The 20,080-nt window shown below is 39.2% G+C and overlaps 1 protein-coding gene across 5 annotated transcripts in view; it reads right to left on the bottom strand.

Moving 5' to 3' along the window:
- The window catches only part of Abcb5 (ATP binding cassette subfamily B member 5), a 95,610-nt gene extending 75,777 nt beyond the window's left edge, over positions 1-19,833 (bottom strand). For 3 of the 5 annotated variants that reach the window (XM_087553585.1, XM_087553586.1, XM_087553584.1), the window contains exons 1-5: positions 19,688-19,832; positions 18,564-18,637; positions 14,068-14,125; positions 9,507-9,657; positions 4,525-4,579 (exon numbers count right to left, since the gene is read on the bottom strand). In XM_087553585.1, coding sequence (XP_087409711.1) covers positions 4,525-4,579; positions 9,507-9,657; positions 14,068-14,125; positions 18,564-18,616 — 317 coding nt within the window. In that variant the 5' untranslated portion in view covers positions 18,617-18,637; positions 19,688-19,832. 5 annotated transcript variants of the gene reach the window in all.
- Positions 19,834-20,080: the final 247 nt, after the last annotated feature.

The following is a 20,080-nucleotide window of genomic DNA, read 5'->3' on the forward strand; positions in this document are numbered from 1 at the left end:
ATACATATTACGAAAAGCATTCTAGGGAGAGAGAAGTTCTTTCCTGGGATGGTCCAAGAACATCTTTAGTTGATAAGGCAGGAGAATGTGGCACAGCGCAGGCCTGTAGAGACCACGTACTCTTTCCGTTTTATTCCAAGGGAAACGAAAGATCATCAGAACAACCATGCGTAGGATGGTGAACGGTGTAAAAGACCATTCTGGCCTCTTTGTGGAGAACTGGTAGACATGATGATAGCAATGGAATCAGGAAGTCACTTTAATGCACCACAGGAAAAGGATAAAGGCTTAGATGAGAACTGTGGCACCCAAACTATGAAGATGCAGAGAAATGGTAAAGGTGCTGAGTCTGATGACCTGAGCTGGATTCCTGGAGCTCACATTATAGAAGGAGAGAACTGATCACAAGATATCCTGTGACCTGAACATATGCACAGTGACACATGTGTACACACACAAAGAGAAAAATTCACTCACACATCAAATAAATAAATATAAATAAGTAAACAGGTAATATATATTTTTTAAAAAGTCCACACACTCTAGATATATTTTGGAAATCCAACTTGTCAGACGAATGGGACCTTCAGGCAAATGGTCTTCTTTGTTATAAAGACTACCGTAAGCCTGTAAAGAAGAACAACTCCCTCCCCACTCTGTTCCTACCATAATTAAATTCTATATACCTTGAGAGTATGTCCTGTCTTTTGATTGCTAGCCTGCACACTCACTCTTGAGCTCAGTGCCTCTCATGATCCCTAACGGGGAGGGAGAATTTGCTCTCCCTGGTGGGCCTCCGGTACCTATGGTGAAGCTCCCATCTGTAGCTCTCTTTCTGAACCAGATTGATCCTCCTTACTCTGACACAGTTGTTTTGATTTCTCAGTGCTTTTTACTTCTTTGTATTTTGCGTGTATAATAATAAGGCAATTCTTCCTTTAATATACCCTTCCTAATGAAGTTACCAACAGAACATGATGCAAGGAACAAAAGCAGGGGAGACACCAAGGGTGACTTCCTGGCTTTTGGCTGACCAATGGGGTCAGCAGAATGCTCTTCAGAGACATGGGGGGGGGGGCTGGGAATAGGACAGCTTTTTAGACATTACCAAGGGTTCTGGTTTGGGCATATTAAATATGCTGAAATGGTAGCTGAAAAATTGAAGGGTTACCGAAGTCACTAAGTTGGAGATGTAACTTTGAAAGTTATAGATAGCTTCCAGGCAGTAACTCCAGCAAACAGGTTGAGCAAGACCACTGTGGGAGACAAACTATTAAAATGTAGATCAAGAAAAGAGGGACAAGGATGAAGCTCAGAAATTCTGCAGACAGGTGGATTTGGCCTGAAGAGAAAAGAGACTGCAAAGGAAGCAGAGAGGTGGTTGGAAATCAAGGGACTTAAGTACTTTGTAAATTTAAAGAAGAAAACAAAACTGGCATTAACTCAATGTTAGCTATAAGTTTGTCTAGCACTCAACTTTGATTTTGGCTCCAACGTGAAATAATTAATTTCTCTGACGCAACAGTTCCAGCTGAGGTTTGAAACTTAGTTCAGCTCTCTGAACAAAGCAAATCAAAGCAAAGCAAAACAAAACGAAAACCTTGTCATCCTGGTGGTCGAATTTTGTGATTCTGTTGATTCTTTGCTGCCTATGCAAGCATCAGGCTGAAATGGTATCTTTCAGAATGGTGGCATGTGCCTTTAACTCCACTAGGAGGCATAGGCAGGCAGACTGTTGTGAATTAAGGCTAGCCTGCCATGCACAGCAATTTCTATGCTGGCCAGTGATACATAGTCAGACAAACAAACAAACAAACAAACAAATCCAATATCTTCCTTTAAAAAATTAGCAGACATCCTAAAATGTATGTAGGAGGGAAGGACTCAGAGTAGCCAGGCTAATTTAAAAAAGGAAATTGTTCTGTGACTTAATTTCTAATTTTATTTACTTATTAACTAAAAAGATACTGTAGTTAAAAAGGTGTGGTGCTAGCATAAAGATAGATGCATTGATAATTCAGAAGCTAGAAATTAATCCTTACAGTTACAGAGAGTTGGCTTTTAGCCAAAGTGCCAAGCAGTGTGGTGGAGAAAGTACAGTCTTGTCTTTCACAGTGTGCTGGGACAACATGTGAGAAAGATGAGGTTAGACCCTTCCTTAGTCTAAATTAACCCGAAATGGACACAGGGCTACAGGGAAGGGCTAAAACACGAAAACTTATCGAAGAAAGTAGTAACCCTCGGTTGCTCAAAAAATTCTTAAATTCAAAATCACAGTCCTTAAGAAAATTGATAAATTTAAATTCATCAAAATGTAAAACATTTTCACTTCAAAAGAACCATTTAAGTAAACGAAGACTAGCCACGTGGTGCAAGAAACCAGTTGTCTATTAAATCTGGGAAAGAATGTATATCCAGAATTTATAAGATCTCCTTCAGCTCAATCATAAGGCAATGCTACAGTTTTAAAAATGTGTACTTCACAGGACATCAGTGGGGGGTGTACCCGCAGATGGATGTACTCACGGAGTCCATGAACAGTGACACAGAGTGAGGAAGTGAATTTAGAATTTACTTAACTGCAATTACTTAGTATCTCTGTAGATACACGTGGCTGTGGCTAACATATTAGACAGTGCATAGTGTCATATTCTCATAGTGGCCCTTGGATAGAGGTTAGAGAAGGAGGATCATGAGTTCAAGGCCAGTTTGAGCTCCATGGAGAGTTCCAAGTCTCAGTCATACAGATCCTGTTTTAACCAAAGCAGGCAAACAAAGCTAAGGCGTAGAAGAAAAGACTAGGTGTCGCTCTGGTCTGTTTGAAGATTGAAACTTTTAGTGAGAAGAATATGAAGAGACCAGAAAAGACAAAACATTTAACTCAGCATCTGGTAGATAAATAAAGTCAAGTCTACTATTTACCTCATAATTTACAAAACAGAACGCCTTTATAATTTCTTTATTATTCAGACTTTGAGATTATTAATCTGGATGGGATTTATTCTCAATCTTTATTATTATTTTGAGTTATTTTATTTTCAAAATTATTTGCTTCACTGTATTCATTTAATTCATGTTCCTTCTCTTCTTTCTTTCTAACTCCTTCCTTTTTTTCTTTTTATGATGCTGAGGATCAATCCAAGGCCTTACACATGCTCTTCTAGTAAATGCTATCTTTAGCACACCTTTTCAAATTTAAAATCTATTTAGGTAGCATTTTCCTATGATGGTTGGAAAGAAGAACAATTTTTAGAAAAGGAAAAAGAATCCTTTATCCTCTAAGTGATGTTCTTTCGGTTCTAGGAACAAAACTGGCATAAAATTGCAGATCCTCACAGCTTTTGGGTTGGTGACAATTTTGTCAAATATAACTCAGAGAAGATGACTACACACCTTTTATTTTTCCAGTCTTTATGTGTGTAAAACATGTATATGTTCACACATATTTGGGCAAAGCTCAGCATTAGTTTTTTTTTCTTTTTTAAAATTGGATAATTTTATTTATTTACATTTCAAATGTCATCCCCTTTCCCGGTTTCCCCTCTGGAACCCCCCCTATCCCATTCCCTCTCCCTCTGCTTCTGTGAGGGTGCTCCCTCCCCACCCACTCCTTCCCCACCCTGGCATTTTCCTATACTGGGGCATTGAGCCTTCCCAGGACCAAAAGCCTTTCCTCTTATTGAGCCAGACAAAGCCATCCTCTGCTAAATATACGGATGGAGCCATGGATATCCCCTATGTAATCTTTGGTTGGTGGTTTAGTCCCTGGGAACTCTGGGGATTCTGGTTGGTTGATAATGTTGTTCTTCCTATGGGTTGCAAATCCCTTCAGCTCCTTCAGTCTTTTCTCTAAATCCTCCACTGGGGACCAATGGTTAGCTGTGAGCATTGGCCTCTGTATGTGTCAGAGCCTCTCAGGAGACAGCTATATCAGACTCCTGTCAGCAAGCACTTCTTGGCATCAGCAATAGTGACTGGGTTTGGTGGCTGCACGTGGGATGGATCCCCAGGTGGGGCAGTCTCTGGGTGGCCTTTCCTTCAGTCTCTGCCCCACACTGCATCTCCTTACTTCCTCCTGTAAGTATTCTGTTCCCTCTTCTTAGAAGGACAACGGTATCCATGCTTTTGTTTTCCCTCTTCTTTCATTGTCCTCTGTTTTATTTTTGAGGCTCCCCTAATCAGGAGCTTGCTGATTTGACTACTGTCTTGCTAATGAGTTCTGGATCATCTGTGTCTTTCTCCAGTGCTGAGTGCCTGGCTTTACCTGGGTGTTGGGGATCTGAACTCAGGTCCTTACATTCGCACAGAAAGCACTTTACTGAACTAACCATCTCCTCAGACTCATACCTTTGAAATAAATGGGAAAATTATGTTCTAATTGTACTATATATGGAATGGAAGAAAAACACAGGCTTACTTTAATCGCTTACATATGATATAAATGATTAAGGTTTTTAGCTCTTTCTTACAAGTATTGGATAAAGCAGCATGCAGGAAGTAGGAACTTATTTCATTTGGACTTACATAATGATATCTTCATTCAACTTTTCTTGAGACTGAGAACAGTTCTGATATTTAGCTGAAAAAAAAGAGATTTGTTTTTTAAATTATAAAGGAAATTAACTAATAGTTGGCCAGAGTGTTTCATAATTATCCCTCCAAACCAAATATATAATTTTTGTTTGTTTGCTTGCTTTTATAGAAAATGGAATCAATGCCTCGGGGTCATGATTCCTTGCTGCCCATGTCTTTTAAAGGAGAATTCGCAAGAACTATCTCTTCTCTCAAAATGTTTCCCCACAGTGAAAGCTAAGAGGCAACACTGACCTCATGGCTCATACCTGGGAAGAGTTCTCTAGGATACCTTTAACAATCAGCTGACAGCAAGGAGAGTTACAGCCATAGTGTCCCATTGTCTGTCCAAGGTTATGCACTTTAGTATTAAATTCAACATGTCCCAGAGAGTGACTTAGAAAGTTCAAGAAATGCAAGTATATGTGGGGAAGTTCTAAAAGTCATGGCAAAAAATGGACACAAATCTCATTGAAATATAGGGGGTTACCACCAAGGGAACCAATAACAAAACTGTTTCAAACGATCTTTGCTTTTGAGTCTTTGATGAAAAATTTTCTCTGTGTCTCTTGGAAAAATATTGCCTACCATTAGCAATACCTGGCTTAACCAACAATATAAAACCATAGACTGTACCCAATATTATAATTTTTTAAATAAACCGTCACAATAAACATTTGGAAAAAACTTCAGACTTTAATGTTCTTCGCTGCATATAACAATGTCTGTGTATTTACTTATACGTGAATAGTTATCCCCCTCATGCCATATATGGAATTGTGATACATAATTTTAATTAGCCCATTTCAAAAATTAGAAGTGATGCAGAAAGAGTACAGATAATAAATCTTAACAGAAATGTTAACTGATATTTAATCCAGCTACTAAAGACAATCAATACTCTTTCTAAAATGTTATCACCGTGACATAGAAATAGTGTAATCTCAATTTTTAGATTATATCAATTTTTAGATTATAGCCAATGCAAAAGTTCAATGTTTACATAGAAAGGAACCTCTAATTAATGATAGTTACTATTTCTATTTTGTTTGTGGGAAATGATTCTTTATTATCCTCCAGAAAATTAGCATCAGTAATTAGTAATTAGCATAACTATCATTAAATGTTAAGAGAATACCCCTTCATATTTATACTTCTCTCTAAACATTTATTTTTATTTTATGTGTATGAGTGTATTGCCCCATTTGTGTATGTAAACACCCCACTTGCATGTCAGGTGCTAATAGAGATCAGAAGAAGGCATCAGATTCCCTGGGACTGTGGTGTGCTTGGATCAAATCCTCTGCATAAACAGCAAGTGCTGTTAACCACTGAGACACCTTTCCAGCCCCTGAGCATCTCTTTAGTAATGTGATATAACAATAATATCCAAGAAACTTACCTAAATCTAAACTGCTCTTATGTTTACCACCGTGATGGTTAATCATGGCTGTCATCTTGATTGGGTTGACAATGCTGGGGAAACTCGTAAAGCACATTCTGTGAGAGTCTGTGAGGGCCTTTTCAGGTACAACTGTAATGGAAACAGCTGAAGGGGAAAGCTACCTCTGAATGCAGGCACTGCCATCCAACAAGCCAGCATGGGACAAAAGCTGAAGAACGAGGTGGCCACCAAGCTCAGGCTTTGTCTCTGCTTTCTTTGTCTCTTATCTACCGGGAGGTAAGCAGGAGGGCTTTGCTCTGATCTCTGCTACACCCATTCTCTATGATTTTCTGCTTTATCACAGGCCCACAGCAGTGAGCCATTGTACCGTGGGCCCAAACCTTGCAAAACAATAGCCAAAGTAAAGCTTTCTTTTAACTTGTTGACAACAAATTTGTTTGCTTGTTTAGTGTGTATGTAGGTCAGAATACAACTCTCAGGAGTTAATTCTTTCCTTCTACTCTGTGGATCTTGGAGATCAAATCTAGGTCATCAGATTCAGCAGCAAGTACCTTGGCCTGCTGAGCTACTTCACTTGCCCTGTGTCAAGCATTTTGCCAACACTGAGAAAATGCACCACAGCAGTATCTATTGCATGTGCACTAACTATTCCTACCCAAAGCAAGAGTCTTACTTACTTTTATTGCTGTGACATGACATCATTACTATGACAACTTATAAGAAAGAAAGCATTTAGTTTAAGATTCATGGTTCCAGAGGGTGAGAATCTATGACCATCATGTTGGAGAGTATGGCAGCAGGCAAGCAGGCATGGTGCTAGAACTGGAGCTGATCACCTCTGATTCACAAGCATGAGTCAGAAAGAGAGATGGTGGAGGGAAGGAAGGAGGGATGGGGAGGGAAGAGAAGAAGGAAAAGAAGTGAGGGAGGGAGGGAGGGAGGGAGGGAGGGAGGGAGAGAGAGAGAGAGAGAGAGAGAGAGAGAGAGAGAGAGAGAGAGAGAGAGAACTGGAAGTGGCATGGGCTTTTGAAAATTCAAAGCCCACCTCCAATGACACACTTCCTTCAATAAGAAAACACCTCCCGATCCTTCTTGAAAAGTTCCACCAACACAGAACCAAGGATTCAAATACATAAGTCTATGGGACAATTCTCATTCAAACCATGATATCAAGTAAGATAATCAGTTATAGAATACCTCAAGAAATTGAATACTCCTAAAAATACTGCCTTAAGCTGCTAGATTTATCACTGCTTCACTGCGACAGAATTGACAATCAGTAAATATCTATTCAGTGAACTTATGAATCAATATGCACAACAATATTTAGTTTATATCACTAAAATATAAATGTTTTTGTGTTAATGGCACAGAGGTCTTTTTGTCCACAGATCACTAGGGAAACCAGGAATGTTAAACATATAGGGGCCTCTCCTCAAGGAGGAGATAAAATACCTGTTTTCCTGCCCAGAAAGCTAGGAGTAGATATTGTAATGACACAGTGACCATTTTGCTATCTTCATCCACCTTTTACTATAGTGGCAAACCTCACTTAACTCCCCCAGACTGTTTATCCCAGACTCTCTCTCCCTAGACCTTTATCCTTAGCCATAGAACCCACCTTCATGGACATATATAATTTGTAAAGGAGTTCCTAATTAGTCACACCTCAAGCTTTATTGTACACCTGTAACTGGAATGATTGTTGCCTGGAAACCTTTTGTTCCAAATATGCTGACATTGAGCTGCCTGGCATTAGACCCCCTGAAGTCCGAACTGAGTTTTCATTTTCAACTCTTTGCAGGCTCACTTCCATACCTGGACAACGAAAGGGTCTCCTCATTTTTTTTTTTTACGTACACATTTTGTGGTGTATTTGTGTATGTGTGTTGTATCCATACATATGTTTATAGGTGTATGTGCCTGCATACATGAAACATGTCAGATGTCCTGCTTGATCACTCTCTACACTGTTTCCTTTAAGACATGTTCTCTCACTGAAGGAGCTAGGCTGTTAATACTAGCTAGGCTGTTTCTACTCCTGCAGCATTGGGGTTACAGGTGTTGTATGTACACACACACACACACACACACACACACACACACACACACACACACACACACACACCACATTTGCATCATGTCCTTTCTGGCTAAACTCTCTCCAGCCCCTATAAAGAACAAACTTTTAATTTTACTCACATATTTAGTTTTGTTTTGTTTATATCATTAAAATGACAAAAATCGCATAGCTGTTTAGGGAGGAAACAATCACTCGGGAAGGCACAGAGATGGAAGCAATGGATTAGTTCTATTCAGATAAAAGGGAGATACTTGAAATATCAGCCAGGGAGTAGGAAATGAGAAGGCATGATGTATTTAAAGGCAAGTAGGGCACAGAGGGAGTCACACTGCAAAAGCTAGGCAAGTGTCTAAGAGATGGGACAGGTTTTCATTAGACATTTGTCTCAGTTGCAATAAATACGGATACTTAATTATAAGGATGCTGAATTTGGAATACCTGTGTAAAGTTACTATATTTAAAATGTCCATTAAACCACACCAGATTCTTAATACATCCATGCACAGGAGAACCATTGAAACTATACATTAAGTTAAATGCTGCCCTAATGTCTTAAAAGACCACTGGAATTATATACTAAAGTAAAGCCACCTGAAGGACATGGCCTTGAAGCTGTGTGAGGGATGTAATGCTGGGGAGATGCTCACGAACACGAGTGGCGTGAAAGCAGCTTTCGGTTTCTTTGTTAGGGGTCTCCTCCTCTTCCCTATTGTTGGGGCATTTGACTTTAGCAAAAATACTTTTCTGCATGTTCTTTGCTGCCTTCATACTGAATTATGGCTGGTAATATCACATATGTCCATGTCTAGGTAAAGACCACCAAGGAGCTAGTGAACCAACAGATTTGGTCACACCTAACTTTCTGATCTCTTCTTCATAAGGAGACATTATAGGCATTATAGGTGAGTGATGCAAATGGGTCATGCTTTTGATTAAGTCCTGATGCAATGCACCACTATTTTCAGAGCATTATTAAGATTTTGAGAAACAAGATGAACTGCAGAGGTCTCAGATGATATCCCATCAATAAACAGACTTTGGACTTTAGCTACAGCACTGGCTGTTTTCTGCCAGATTCCATAGTCAAATAAACCAGTTCCTTCCCCTCCTCTACCCCCTTTTTATTTCATCCCTTTTTGTCCCCCTCTACTCTCTCTCCTTTTTCTTTTTCTCCCATTCTGTTCCTATTTCCTCTCACCCCCTCTCTCCTCTCGCTCTTCCTTTTCTTTTTTTTCTTTCTCTCCAACAGTGTTTCATATCCAGACACACATTTTGCTGGTGATTTTTCTGAAGATCTCTAATACAGACCTTGGTTATTTAGTATCAAGCAATGTAGATAAATACATTTATACAAATATTGTTTTATAATAATATATAAACCCAATATCCGATTGCCTTATTTAATGTGTTTGAGTCTCCAGTGATACAGGAAGGTCTTGCACTTACTTTTGTTAGTTTGGACTAGGCATCCATTAATAAAATGGTCACTTATTTCTCCTAAAACCAGGGACATTAAAGGAACAGTGGCTCCATTTATCATCGATGCTAGTATTCCCAGAGTCATGAGGACAATGTCCAGATTATCAGCAAAACGGAACTGAGAAAACAAATTGTGAAAATGTTATAAAACACAAGCAAAAACTCCAACCTATAGCTCTACCCATAGCAAATATCACCTAACCAACAGAGCATGAGAGTAAGTCAATCATAAAACCATGGGTATGCCTTTCTCTCCAAAGGAAAAAGCAAGCAAGCACTCAGGCTTAGCTCTTAAAGCTTCACATCAGGGTTTGAGGAGGTGCTGAAAAACAAACTAGCCCAAACAGTTCAAACTGTATGAAAATGTACTTCAGATCCCATGTGGGAGTGATTCCAAAGCTTCCATTTCCACTTATTTTAAAGGTCTTGATGCAAAGTCAATCAACACATGTTTGTTCATGAGCATTATTGATCTCCATCACTAGCTGTAAACACCCATCTGGTAAAACGTGATGGATTATATGTTCCATTTTTTTTATTTATGGTTCCTTATATTAAATTTGCCCTCAAATAATGTCTATCTTGTAAACAAGTGTCAATAATTATTTAATGGGATGCCTGAAAGCCAAACATTGAATGCTCCATCGTATATCAAGTCCCCACAATACCAATCCAAAACCAAACCATGAATGACCCTCGAGAGAGGAGGATTATAATGCAATGTTGCTGGAATGTATTAGATTTGAACAGCATCACACACAGTACATATTTTGTGTATACAAACTGTATTTTTGTTTACTCATTGCAGTAGCTCAGCAGTAGTTATGAAGAATGGCTAGAGTATTTTTCAGCACTACGAATGATACATGGGTGTCTGCCTCCCCCTTTTCACCAGCATAGTGTTTTATCTTGTTTTTTAAATTAAAAAATTTGAGAATTTCATGTATGGATACATTTCATTTACATCATTTTTACCTCTTCCTCTCCCATCCTCAAGTCCTCTCATGTCACCCTAAGTCCCTCTTGAATTCATAATCTCATCTATAATTATCATTGTTACACACACACACACACACACACACACACACACACACACACACATGCACATATCATACCCACAAATTCGAACACTACTAAATAGATTAGTGTTGTCCACATGTGCATATGTTTAGAGGTTTATTGTCCTATTGATAATGTTATGCACATTCTGATACTTCCTAGATTTTAACTTTTGAAACAGATGTGTTTTGTTGTGACAGATAATTTTGATTGTCAGCTTGACACACCTGAGAAGAGAAAACCTCAACTAAAGAATTGTTTTCATCAGATGGGCCTGTGGTCATGTCTATGGGGGCATTTTTTAAATAATTGGTGATCAATGTAGTGAAAGACCAAATCTTTTGGATTCATTCTTTATCTTAGAGAACCTGATCTAAGGTTGAACTCAAGTAACAGCTGGTACCTAGCACCAGTTTCCAGGGGAACCCCCAACAAATCTGCACCTCCAGGTTACAAGCCTGCCCTTGCCTAATAACCAGCAGGAAACCATAGAAGTTAAGTTTATAGTTTGGCTCCCAGAACAGCCAATTATGTTAAAGGCCATAATGACCCCCCCAATCAGATGTGAACCCAGGTAGATACTCATTTCTTGCTTCTATAAATGCTTGCCTGAACCTAGGCTCAGGGCTCCACTTTCCTGCTGTGTCAGACCCTAGAGACCCTAATGTGATTACATCAGATTCAGCTCCTTGGTGGTCTTTTGGGGTTCATGAATCTTTCATGACACAATACTAGGACAGCCCAGTCAACTGTGGGTACTGCCATTCCCAGGCAGATGGGCCTGGGCTCTTAAATAGGTAAGTTGAAATGAGTCAGAGAACGAACCAGTGAGCGATATTCCCCCTTGGTTTTTATTTCAAGCTTCTGCCTTGAGCTCCTGTCCTGGCTTTCTCTGACGATGAACTATAAGATGTAGACTGAAATAAACCCTTTCCTCTCCAGTTGCTTTTCCTCATCATGTTTATCACATCAACAGAAACCAAACCATAACAGTTGCCACATCACTGTCAACTGAGCAAAGAGATTAGTGTTGAAAAGATGTATCAGAGGATATGCATGACAGTGTTCTTTGAACATAATTCTAACATAATTCTAAATATGTGTGTTGGCATGTTTTCTACTATATACAGGCTTTACATAATAATTATTTAAAAACTCTTCGTAGGAACTTGACTTCTCTGTGTCCTATAACTCAAGTATGTGGACTTCGGCAATAGAATTTTAGTATCACATTCTGAAGGGAAACCAAGAGCAGTGCCAATATTTTGTAATGTTTAGGGGGAGGTTTATGGGATCCCAGAAGCCAATAACATTAAAAAAGGCACCACATTCTAGGCACTGGGCTTTTTGTTTGATAGCCTGTGCCACCCCAGCTAGGCATTGTCTCCTTCTTGTAAGGTAATAACTCATTTAAACTCTTTTATACATGCACAATACATGCATTCATACATACATGCTTCTACAGTAGTAAGTATCCATATAATGTTTTAAAAACTTTTTATTTATTTTTTCCATCTTTATTAACTTGAGTATTTCTTATTTACATTTCGATTGTTATTCCCCTTCCCGGTTTCACGGCCAACATCCCCCTAACCTCTCCCCATCCCCTTCTGTATGGGTGTTCCCCTCCCCATCCTACCCCCATTACCACCCTCCTCCCAACAATCCCGTTCACTGGGGGTTCAGTCTTGGCAGAACCAAGGGCTTCCCCTTCCACAGATGCTCTTACTAGGCTATTCATTGCTACCTATGAGGTTGGAGCCCAGGGTCAGTCCATGTATAGTCTTTGGGTAGTGGCTTAGTCCCTGGAAGCTCTGGTTGGTTGGCATTGTTGAAAACTTTTTTTTTATTATAGCCGTGAAAGGTATAATGTATGTTTGAAATCTCAGGAAAAATTGTACAATTTAGGGGAAGCTTACCCATATCTCTGATTACTTTCTTGCAACCAGTTGGCTCTTTCAGAATGTGCCATTCTGAAATTTATCATGTTTATAGTACAATATATAATATTTATAGTACAATAATGGCACAAACATCATGGACATAACCAGCCACTTTCTGATTGGATTTAAGGCCTGTTCTATAAGACATAACTCAGGCATGGTATAGTCAACTGGGAAAAATCTAATAACTTAGTTGGTTGCAGACCTTAGGGTAGAGCCTAATACTATAATTCTGCTCAATGGGTATAGTATTAAACTGTCCCCCAAGTTCTATGTTTATATCTATTGATTAGTGCATTTCTCAACTCTCATCAGAGAAATTTTTTAATAGTAGATATTAATTAAGACAACAACACACCACTGGTAAATATGCTGAGGATAAGAGACTGAAAAGTTTGACTCTAAGTGGAAGTCCTGTATCATAAAGTATCCTCGTTCCAAGGGTCAGGGATCATGGTGGAAGAGGAAGTGGAAAGGTTCCAAAAGGATATTAAACATCCAGAGGGCATGGATGAGTGCACTAAAGTAGTATTTTATAGACATGACAAGGTTATGAAATACATGAGTTCTCAATGGTTGGGACTGCACGCATAAGACTGACACAAGAGTAAACCAGACAAAATCACAGCAGAGTTAGGAGAGGTCCATGAAGTCCCACCCCAGCTCAGGAGCCATTGGCAACTGATGGTTTCCGGGAATGGGAGAGTCAGTTTTCTTTAAGCATGATGCCCCTGGATGACAAATGCTCCAATAGATGGACCCATATCCATGCACATACTGGCAACACCAAGGGATCTTGGTGGATTTTTATAAACGGATATATGAGGAAGGGGGGATAGTGGTGGGATGGAATAGGGAAAAAGCTGAAAGAGAGGGAATTGATGGATTTGATTAAAATTCATTATATGAATATATAAAGTTCTGAAAGAATAAAAATAATCATTAAAGAGGCTACTTGAAAAAAGAAATTTTATGCTATTGACATAAATTAATGTTTATATATTGGAACTTATCCAAGTGGAAACATAGTAAAAGTTGTGCATAACTGTCCATGCTGTTGAGCACTCTTAGGTAGCATTTGTGCCCAGCACATCTAGAACTTTATGCTGCTGAAAGCTGATATCGCGGACCTTGAAGTTTCAAAAGGCTCAGTGTCTCTTCCTCTCTCTTCCTGTGGATCAGGACATAGCTCTGAACTACTTCTGCAGAACCACATCTACCTGTCACTATGATCCCTGCTGTCATGCTCCCTGCCGTGAAGATAATGGACTGACCCTCTAAAACTGTAAGCAAGTCCCAGTCAAATTCCTTCTTTTAGAAGAGTTGCTTTGGTCATAGTGTTTCTTCACTGCAATAGAACAATGTCTGTGGCAGACACTATGATGAATCCATTTCTTTGGTTTGTTTGTTTGTTTGTTTTTGGCACATAGAGAATGTAAACTAGCAAACAAATGAGAACATTCTATGTACTACCATCAATTCCCACAATTTTCTAATTCATACACTTGTGCCCTGGTTTTACTTACTATCTCAATAGGTCCGACAGCTTGATTTCCTGCTTTAGGCAGTTGTTCTTGCAGAGATCTGAAAAATAAGTATGAAGACAGAAAATGTACAATGTGAATAAAATTTGTATAATTTTCCAATTAATGTTTTGCCAAACTGTGCTGGAGAAATACCACCTTTGGCAGCAAGTTCATACAAATTGCTAAATCTGAAGAGCATATTTAATGACAGGAAGTACAAACTTTTGAAGTTGCCTGTGGGGCTGGAGAGATGGCTCATTGGTTAAGAGCACCGAGTGCTTTTCCAGAGGTCTTGAGTTCAAATCCCAGCAACCACATGGTGGCTCACAACCATCTGTAATGAGATCTGATGCTCTCTTCTGCTGTGTCTGAGGACAGCTACAGTTGTACTCATATAAATAAAATAAATAAATCTTTTAAAAAAAGTCACCTGTGGCTGTCTGTATAGAACTGAATACATACATCTGGAGTGAAAATGGTTAAATTGTGTTAAAATATACATAGCAGATGCCATCTTCATAACCACTGTAAGTGTGGAGGTCACCAAATGCATCTTTCACGCCGTCCACAGAACTCTTTTCATCACAAAACTTATTCCTTGTGCCTATTGTCCTATTTCCTCAGCCACATTCTGTGTCTTTTCTCTAAGAATCTGACAACCGTAGGTGACTCAGCTGAGTGAAATCATACAGAACTTCCCCTTTTGTGGTTGGCATAACGTCTTCAAGGCTCATCTTGGAATTACTCACTTAGCAGGATAGTTTCCTCCATTCTGCAGAGTCCCTCTCTAATATTTAAGGTGGACGACTATTCTCACTGGACTGTGTGTCTTCCTCACATACTAAGTCAGCACATACTAAGATCTCTTCCAAGCTTTGGCAATTGCTACCAATGCATCTATGATCATGAGTGTACACTCTGCTTTCAATCTTTTTGGATATATACCCAGAAATAGTTTCTTGGTATAATGAATATACCAATTACCTGGTGGGACTGCCCGGATTTTCAGGACAGAGCCAACCTTCATATTCAGGAATCCGGCTTTTCAAAACCATTCGACCTAGCCTTTAGTTCTCCTCACTGGCTGATTTCCACCATCCTTCTTTATTTAGTGTTGTCTCCTCTAAGACAAGCCAGCTTTGTAGCTTCTCAGTCCCACCAGGTATGCAGGTTTTTAAATTATGTTTAAAAGGTTTTATTTGCACGTGTGTGTGTGTGTGTGTGTGTGTGTGTGTGTGTGTCTGTGTGTGTGTGTCTGTGTGTGTGTGTCTGTGTGTGTGTGTCTGTGTGTGTGTGCGTGTGTGTCTGTGTGTGTGTGTTTGTGTGTGTGTCTGTGTGTGTGTGTCTGTGTGTGTGTGTCTGTGTGTGTGTCTGTGTGTGTGTGCCACAGAACATGAATGAAGGGGCAGAGGATAACTCTTGGGACTTCTTCCCTTCCAAAGTGGGATTCAGGGATTGAACTGAGGGCATCCGTTTTGCTCAGCAAGAAGTTTTACCCATATAACCACCGTGCTAGCCCTGTTTTTAATTTTACAAGGAAGGCTGTGCAGTTTCCAGCACTTTCCTATCACAGTGCATGAGGGGTCTGCTGCTTCACACCTGCACCAGCACCTGTTCCTGTGTCCTTAGGACAGCAGCAGCCTACCAAGCATGAAGAGTGGAATTAAAACACAAAAAACACAAAAAACACAAAAATGGTCTTCTCTGACAAAACGCTGAAGAGCAGCTGTGATCTGTACAGGAACCAAATTCTGTCAAGGGCGTTGCACGGGATACTCTGAATTTTGTCATCCCTTTGAAAATCCCTTAGCTCACATTTCAAGGAAACTGAAATGTAGCATGTGACTTTGTGCATTGAGTTTATATCAAATACACACAATTCGGAAACACTTAACACATTAAAGACAAGAAGGAAAAGCTGTAACTTGTGGCAAACTTGCCCTTCCATGTCTTTTCTCTAGCTTTGAAATGTGCAATTCTTTTCACCATGATGAAGTCCTTGCTGTGCTCCATCTCCTGCCTCAGGTTAATAGTTAATTTATGTACAGGCTGATGTCTAGGAGGAGGCATAGGTGGAAAAAACCAAACCAAACAAAAACAAACAAGCAAGAAAACAAACAAAAATCACTGTGCTTGGAAACTGTAAACTCCTTTCCTGTGGCTAACCTCAGCTTTTGCCACCTGATAAATTTCATTTGCAGGAGAACATTTCCTTGCCCCTGACCTTTAGAAGGTTTGTGTCACCTTGCAGTAATTGACTCCTCTCTATCAGAAGCAAGAGGGGAGACACAGGCTGGCTCTCAGTCAGAGGCCAGGTTGCCAATGTGCAGGTGCATAGTTTGAGCACAGGGAGGTTGTCTGAATCTTTGCTCATGAGCCTTTTGTGTTCTCTGCTTGGCTGCAAGCTGAGATAAGTTAATGACTGAGTAACTAAGATTATATGGCCCAAAACGTCCAAATTTCTGTTCCTATCACCAACTGAGCATTCCTCACCTCGTCAGAATCTTGCCCAGATTTTTAGAACAGAGCCAACCTTCATATTCAGGAATCTGGCCTTTCAAAACCATTCGACCTAGCCTTTAATTCTCCTCACTGGCTGATTTCTAGCATCCTCCCTTATTTAGTTTTGTCTCTAAGGCAAGTGAGCTGTGTAACTCCTCAGTCCTACCAGGTAACCAGCAAAACTAGCCACATCCTTACTTCAGTTTTTCCGAGGTGTTCCTTACCTGCTCTGTGGTCTACGGCTGTAGTAGGCCCACAAGGTCAATAGTGCCATGACCATTTCAGAGAAGACTAAATTGAACTAAAGTGAACAAAGTGTTCACTAAAGTGAACAGTCCTAGTTTACACCACTAGGGATTAACCTTGATCATAATCCAAAACTTGAATTTCATCTATGAAGTCATTATGATGCTGATAAATGTGAGCTGAAGATATGGTTTATTTGGTTCACAGGTAATGCTTAAATGCACAAACAAAATCTAAAACAGATTTGTCTCCTCATCACTCCCTTATGCTGACATCGATTGCATAGAAATCAGAGAAGGGACATTTAGTTTATAAGAAAACAGCTCAACAATATGGGAAAATAGCAACCACATCAAAAGATTAAAGGCCTTCGCACATTCAGTTGTGGGATGCAACTCTTGACTTTCAAAGTGTTCCCAATATTTTTTTTTAAATTTTTAGTAATAGCCACAAAGTTCAGCCATGTGAAAAATAGTACAGGAATGTCTCAAATTGGCAAATAAGGCCAGAGCTCATGTCTCTAATCCTTCCTTCCTTCCTTCCTTCTTTATTTCTTCCTTTCTTTTAATAATGGCTCACTATTCAGCCTAGGCTGCTTTCAGATCCCCCTCTTTTATCCTTCCAAGTATTGTGAAAATAGATGTGTCCCATCCCTCTCAGCATTGGAAAGAAAAGAATTATATCATATATGAAAACATGTAAGAATCTAGAGCATTATACCATGTAAAAAACCACAGAAAGACAAATATTGCATGGTCTAACTTTTATATGAAATAAAAGTTACACCCACAGTCAAGATTGTGATTGTGCATGTTGTAGGCTGAGTAGGGCAGCTGGTGATTGAATGTTGAATGCTTAAAAATTGTTAAAATGGTAGGAGATCCTTTTCTGGATATTTCCTGTTATAAACCATTTGGGCTAGGGAGTTGCTCTCTAGCTATACAGAATGTGTATCCAAATATAGCCTGTGCTTAATGGCAAATGTGAAAATAGGATTTAAAACTCTTTCTATTTTGTATCTCTACATGAATGCATTCTGAATGTAGAAAACAGTATACTGTACATAGGCACAAAGACATATATTTAGTGAAAATACATGTACCATGTGGAACCAAGAGTCTATCAATGTGAAGTGAAATTATGCAACCATCTTTCCTTTACTCGATATACTGCCACAAGAATTTCAAAAGAGGTGATATCGGAATTCCTAACAACACTTTCTGTAGCAATTAGCTATCCTGGAACCAACATGGAAGCAATTGTAATAACAACTGCATTAGTGGTAATAACAATTAAAGTACACCTAATACAAACATTGCTACTTTTGAAAAAGAAAACTGTTTTTTTCTATCTTTATTAAATTGGATATTTCTTATTTACATTACAATTGTTATTCCCTTTCCCGGTTTCCAGGCCAACATCCCCCAACCCCTCCCCTTATGTATGGGTGTTCCCCTCCCCATTCTCCCCCCATTACTACCCTCCCCCCAACAATCCCGTTCACTGGGGGTTCAGTCTTGACAGGACCAAGGGCTTCCCCTTCCACTGGTGCTCTTACTAGGCTATTCACTGCTACCTATGCAGTTGGAGCCCAGGGTCAGTCCATGTATAGTCTTTGGGTAGTGGCTTAGTCCCTGGAAGCTCTGGTTGGTTGGCATTGTTGAAAACTTTTTTTTAATTACAGCTGTGAAAGGTATAATGCATGTTTGAAATCTCAGGAAAAATTGTACAATTTAGGGGAAGCTTACCCATATCTCTGATTACTTTCTTGCAACCCGTTGGCTCTTTCAGAATGTGCCATATTATTTATAGTTTAATTCTCCTAAAATAAAAAAATAACAACAATATAGCATGGGCAGGTGAAGTTTTCACTTGGTTGTCATACAACAGAATGCTGCATCTTTAACAGTCTGCCACAGAAGGTCCTCAGAATGCACCCTGCCTGCATTCCCTTGCATGCGAAGCTTCTTGTGATCTTCAAAATATGATCTTGTTCATATTTTGTTATTGAATTTGTGACTTCTTTACCTCATTTTTAGCTGAGGATTGGAGTTAACCGAAATTTTAGAATTGGAATAAAACAAGGAAAGTAAAGTGAGAAATGTTTGCCCAGATATTAAATTTTATTTCTACTCTAACCCTGATTGGATATTAGCATGGGAAGCCTTGAGGTTACCTGGTGCTTGGGACTCTCTATAAAATGTGGAATATTATTATTCTTTCTATCCAGCATTCTGAGGGGGTAGTTTTCTGTTTTGCCAAGTACAGAGTTAGATAACCCACCATAAGTAGATTTGTAGTATTAGAGCTTAGAGTATTTTGGAGACCTATTTGTCATTAGAGCTGCATTAAGCACAATCCTTCCTTTAGGTTATGCTTGTCCTAAGCCCATCATTGGGTGCACAAGTTCTTATTTCCATACTGGTAAAATATGCCCACGCCAGTCTCATTTGTTAAAGCATACAGCATATCGCCCTGTACTGAGGTGATACTAAAGATACTGGTATAACTTGTAGAGTGGGATTACTAATTAATTAATTAAATAGTACCAAAGCATATGGACTGATAATAGGCTTTCAGGTAATGATGTCCCTGATGAATTATTGTGTCCCAAATGGGTCAGAAAGGAATGCAACACCAAGAAAGAAAACAATGCAGTCATTCACCATAGTGAGTATAATAGATATTGACACGTTCCATAGCAATTTTGTAACACCTCTAATTTCATACATACATAAGAAAAGAAAAGTGTTAAAATAAGAAAGTCATGAAATAGTTGGTAAGTATCATTAACATATTATAAAACTAATGATTATATAATAAAATTATATGAAACCCCACATTCATAACATGAAGGGGCATTAAATCTCACCTCAGTAAGAACATGATCTGTTGTCCATGTACGCAAGACTCATGTGTGGCTTTTCTCCTCAACAAATAACTTTCCTCTAATGCTGGTGCTTAGCCAACCTTGCGTTCTGCTCAGACAGCTGTACTATCTGATATAATCATCGATGAAGTCCCATGTATAAAGCACATGGTGTTCTTCATATGATGTTGCCGTTGGAAATGAGAGCAAAGTGAATCCACTGATTAGAATAAATTACTCTTTGAAAACAGTCTGCAATGAGTGCACACATAGTTTCTGCTGTTTAGCTCCAGCCTTTTATAATAGCTGAATAAAACAAAAATTTTTAGTACATCAGCAGCACACTGATATGCAACAGCCTGTGTGAGGCTCTGATTATACTGCTCCATACAGCTC

The sequence above is a fragment of the Rattus norvegicus genome, chromosome 6, assembly GCF_021556685.1.
Source record: "Rattus norvegicus strain SHRSP/BbbUtx chromosome 6, alternate assembly SHRSP_T2T, whole genome shotgun sequence".
In the NCBI taxonomy this organism is placed as follows: domain Eukaryota; kingdom Metazoa; phylum Chordata; class Mammalia; order Rodentia; family Muridae; genus Rattus; species Rattus norvegicus.